At 42.5% G+C, this 5,073-nt stretch overlaps 1 protein-coding gene across 3 annotated transcripts in view; it reads left to right on the top strand.

Moving 5' to 3' along the window:
• The first annotated feature begins 2,387 nt into the window (after positions 1-2,387).
• Positions 2,388-5,073, top strand: part of slc7a7 (solute carrier family 7 member 7) — an 8,381-nt gene continuing 5,695 nt past the window's right edge. Inside the window, exons 1-3 of one of the 3 annotated variants that reach the window (XM_031851270.1) lie at positions 2,388-2,599; positions 3,137-3,183; positions 4,368-5,009. In XM_031851270.1, the coding sequence (XP_031707130.1) occupies positions 4,517-5,009 (493 nt within the window). In that variant the 5' untranslated portion in view covers positions 2,388-2,599; positions 3,137-3,183; positions 4,368-4,516. Of the gene's footprint in view, positions 2,600-3,039; positions 3,184-4,367; positions 5,010-5,073 lie in introns of all 3 variants that reach the window. The other 2 variants (XM_031851269.1, XM_031851271.1) reach the window with 2 other exon arrangements.

Here is a 5,073-nt window from a genome sequence, read left to right as displayed (position 1 = left end):
TGTGTGTGTGTGTGTGTGTGTGTGTGTGTGTGTGTGTGTGTGTGTGTGTGAGAAAAGGATAATCAGAGCCTGTATGAGTGTGATTGAGGGTGCAGCTGTAGAGGCCACCACCTCCCCCTGCCTTTCCCTCCCCTCTCTGTGTGTCATACGCTCTTTCATACGCACTCGCTTTCATTTTCTCTTTCATTTCTCTCCCTCACTCTTTTTGCTCACCCCCTCACCCCTGTACTCACCCCCTCCTCCTCCCACCCCATGTAATGAGCTGACACACAGGAAGCTCTAATCCTCACACAATGCCACCCCTCTTCCCCCCTCCCCTCCCAAGTGACTGGGAGCGGGACAGGGGGCAACAGGGACCAACCTGGCCCAGCTGTCCCCAAAATGGCTGCCTTTAATCCCTCCAGTTTTTTAGCCTACAGGGCCTTCTGAAACCATGACAACTGGTAACCAAGGAAAAGAATGCTCAGGGCAGGGAGCGGGACAAAAGGAGTGAAAGGAACCATGTGTGAGAAGTTTGTCCACATGCGTTCATGGGCGACAAGAGACGTGTCTCAATCAAAAAATAGAAAAAGGACAAAGGAGTCATTTAAATAGTTTTCTTTATAAGAAGGGAGCAGGTGGATGCAAAAGTCCACAGGTGTGAAAGAGATGGCTGATCACATGTAACGGATCCATCACTCATCACTTCACATTAATCAACTCTCTGTAGACATTTTGTCCTCCCTACTGAAGGTGATTGATGTAATCATCTTCGGTAGGGAAGGCTAAATGTTTTGGAAGTGTTAAATGTCATGTAATGTGCATCTTTTTTAGTCTACAATTATAAGAAGAATCAACACCATTTGGAAGACAAAGAAGGTGTTCATTCACACTTTGGCCATTGATGAAGGTGATTTTTGTAATTGCAGCTGCCACTCAACTAATGTGAAGGAATCACAGAGTCAGGGAGTTTTTGCTTATAAAGCAAAATCAGAAAAAAAAAGGGTGCGCTGAAAGTGTGTTTGACACCAATATCTAACACTTAACAAGTTAAGGCATTGATGAGCAGAATATAAACATTTAGTAATTATGAGTGTGTTTATTAATGCATTTGTCAACTCCAAGTGGAGGCTGCTGTATGAAAAGAAAATGAATGAGACTAAAGTAAAACTTCATATGGTAATTTATGACAAATACTGTACATTAAAACACTTAAACATGCCGGTAACTAAATATAAACCATCTATTAAGTGTTTGTATAACCTTCTGCTTATAAATCCAAGTGTTACTGATATTTTACATTTTGTGTGTCAAAATAAACTCCACTAAAGAGCCACACTGTGATTCCATGTTCTTCAGTATTTTTTAAATCCACAAGAGGGAGCTATGGCCCAAAGGTCATCCATCAAACAAGGGAAATCATTTGACAGCACTACTCAAAACTGTTTGATTTGCATTATTTTTCTCTGACATGATTATTCCATCATTATGTTCTTTGTTTTTTTTTTCATTTATTTTATACTCATTGGTGGAAGAAGAAGCAAAGATCATTTAGCTTGTCAAAGCTAAGATATAGTTCATGAAGGTGGGATCCTGCTGTATACAGAGCATCACTTGTTTTAATGTTATTTTGTGTGCTGTACAATATATGGGTTAATTGTGGGCCTTACTTGTACAAACAGTGTCCGTTTCTTGTTTGTATCCACTAAAAACAATAAATAAACCACCACAGCGTAATACTCTGTTGCAAGTAAAAATGTACTTAAAAGTTCAAAAGTATTAGCATCAAAACGTACCAAAAATAAAAGTGCGCATGATGCAGAATGGCCCATTTCACAGTAATTGAATTACTTTGCCTACTGCTGTGTAGCTTAAGCTACAATAAGAAGTCATATTATATTTGTTGATCAAATTTTGATTAATCTGAATCTATAAAGTCACTTGTAACCAAGTTCATCAATAAATGTAGTGAGTAACAAGTATATTTCCTTCTGAAATGTAGTTGAGTATAAAGTAATAAAATGAAAATGAGTAAAAGTACCTCAAAAAGTATACTTAAGTAGCCTTCAATAGGTTTATACTATGAGTGAGTTTACAACTCATCTCATTGTTTCATAATCATAACAACATGATGATATCTCTAAACGCATTGCCTCGCTGTTATATTCATTCCAACATTAATCAAAAGAATACCAGCGATCGTTCAGGTCCTCTACCGATGATTACTTGATGTGCGCGATAATCTAATTAAAACCCCTTTAATTCTGATAACTCACTGAGGAGACACAATGCGACGCAATTAACCTCCCCCCTCCCCTCCCCTCGTATGACTCGTTTCCTTGGAGGTACAATGGGAGAAAACCAGAAGTACATAAATCCACAAATACATCAGCTGAGAAACACAGAGGTGCGCTGCAGAGCAAAGTCAAAACCAGAGGAAACAGCTGCGTAAAGACGGAGGAGGAAGACGCACGAAGAAGATACGTTTTGACTGTAATAGACAGGAAAAAACAACGAGACGGGGAGTTTGCGAGGAAGAGGTGAACGCGATTAGACTATTACACATTATTTGGGATCCAGCCGGACACACCAGGAAGAGAGCGAAACGCGTCTGGAGAAGGTGAGTCTCCCCCCAAAAATAGCAGCTGCTTCTATTTGACAGTACAGCAACAGGGCTTTTTCCTGGTATGTGCACTGATACGAGATAAATACACACACAGCCCACGTGTGCCTTGCCATTTCAATCCAAACAAGTGAAACTAAGTAATGTGACTAAAGATGCTCTTAGATTTAGCCTATGAAATGAAATTTTTATTTTAAAGGGTAGAAAGGGAACTCTTTGACAGCTAGTGTAACAAGTTACAAACATCCTGCACCCTGATTTCTCAATGTCATCTTTTAGATATAATTTTAAAAAAACCCTCATGATAATAAAAAGGTTAGTTTCAATGATCCCTGAAAAGAAAAGGAGCTGAATCCTTTCACCCCAAACTTGGGAGGATTTGTTTTTTGATCCAGGATGTAACCTTGAGTAACTCAAGAAGAACTACTTATCAGCAGCTTGTGGACCTTGCACCGTCTATAAGAGCCTTGCCTCTCACTGTCTGGCACGCGTTTGATCACATGCGGCTCAATCTCCTGTCCTCCTTCTCTTCAGTCACTCCTTTGCGAACCCACGTGTTGCTGATCTGCTGCGGCCTCAAGGTATCTGAACTTTTCAGTCGCTTATCTCTATATTTAGACTTTAATTCTCACTCTTTCTCGTTAAATCTGCAGTAAATCTCACCTGTTTAATTATTTACTTACTTAGCGTCCTCTGCCAACTCATGATCATATTTTTTTACATCTACACACACACTGTATTTCAATCGAGTCATTCCTGTGTTTCTAAGCTCTGTTTCCAAGTCGCTGTACTTGTTTGTTTGATCGATCTCTGCTCATCAAGAAAACGCTTTAACAAGCCCTGAAGACATATTTGGGGATTTGAAGGTGAAAGGTCACCTGGGTTTAAACTTTGATATGTCTGATTGAAAAGAGACTGTTTTTAGAAGGTAGGAAAGCGTACAGTTGAAACACTCTGAAAGAACCGTTACAGCTAAACCTTCAACCTTTCAACCAAATATATGGATGCTTGGACGTCTTTTCACCCTTTAGTCACCCCCCAAGTGTCTTTTAAATGAAAACATAAATTCAGCAGGACGCCAATTTGTCCTGAAGATCTTAACGTAACATCACTGCAATCTTGGCCTCGATGCAGCACTCCCTTTCTCATTCAAAGCTCCATCAGCAGATCATTCAATTTAAGTCAGCTAATATGTCATTTTTTGTTTGTGCTTGAACCAGTCATGTAGACAGGTGAATGAGCACGCTGTCCTTCATGTTTCTCTCTCATCATCAAACTCCATACACGCTGAGGCGGATGAACTTTGGAAAACATGTGACCGGCCACTGTGCTGACACTCTCAAACTTAGCACGTGTGTGTGTCTGTGTCGGCGGATTGGTGGGCAGCTAGGAGTCAAAATGTTTGTGCGTCTCAGTCGGTAATTCTTTCTCGGCTAGTGTGGTTACTAATGAAGAGCCGGTGTTTTCAGGCATGTGGCGTGTTTGCTCCCCTCTGTCTTCTCTCTGTCAATACACTCAACCTTAAAAGGCCATTTGCTGTGCGGCCTAATGGCTCTCCAATCCACAAAACTGCCCTCAAATCCAACAGTGTCCATAGCAGTTTGGTGATTTTTTTTTGTGCCATGTTTGTTCCCACATTAGCGCCCTTTGCATGTAAATATGTTTTCGTCTGACTAGATTTGGGACAGGATTGAAACAACGCAAGTATTTGCTGTATGTTGCCATGGTAACAGCATCACTGATATGACCCGTGTTCCTTCCACAGATGGCAGGAGACGATCGCAGATAACTGGGGCGAAAAGTTAAGTCTTCTGTCGCACATCAAGGCGAGAATCTCTTTCAATTGTGACTGAAATCTCAGAAAACAGTTCTTCGTTTTAATAAATCAAGCAATAAAGCACCGAAACACGAACAATGGCGTTCAACAACCCCGCCCCAACACAAAAGGAGAACAATGGCAGCTCCTCATCTGTGAAGTCTGAGTGCCCGGACGAGTCCATGAAGCTGAAGAAGGAGATCTCCCTCCTGAACGGGGTCTGCCTGATCGTGGGGAACATGATCGGCTCGGGGATCTTCGTCTCACCCAAGGGCGTCCTCATCCACAGCGCGTCCTACGGCCTCTCTCTGGTGGTGTGGACCGTCGGAGGGATCTTCTCCGTGTTCGGGGCCCTGTGCTACGCCGAGCTGGGGACCACCATCACCAAGTCAGGGGCCTCCTACGCCTACATCCTGGAGGCCTTCGGGGGTTTCATGGCCTTCATTCGCCTATGGACGTCGCTGCTGATCATCGAGCCGACCAGCCAGGCCATCATAGCCATCACGTTCTCCAACTACATGGTGCAGCCCATCTTCCCCACCTGTATAGCTCCATACTTGGCCAACAGGCTTCTGGCTGCCGGATGTATATGTAAGTACACATCTGGAGTGTGTGTGTGTGTGTGTGTGTGTGTGTGTGTGTGTGTGTGTGTGTG

The sequence above is a fragment of the Anarrhichthys ocellatus genome, unplaced genomic scaffold (assembly GCF_004355925.1).
Source record: "Anarrhichthys ocellatus isolate YVR2014 unplaced genomic scaffold, GSC_Weel_1.0 scaffold11, whole genome shotgun sequence".
NCBI lineage: Eukaryota > Metazoa > Chordata > Actinopteri > Perciformes > Anarhichadidae > Anarrhichthys > Anarrhichthys ocellatus.
Note: the sequence above shows the minus strand (reverse complement) of the source record. Positions and strands in the feature narration are given on the sequence as shown.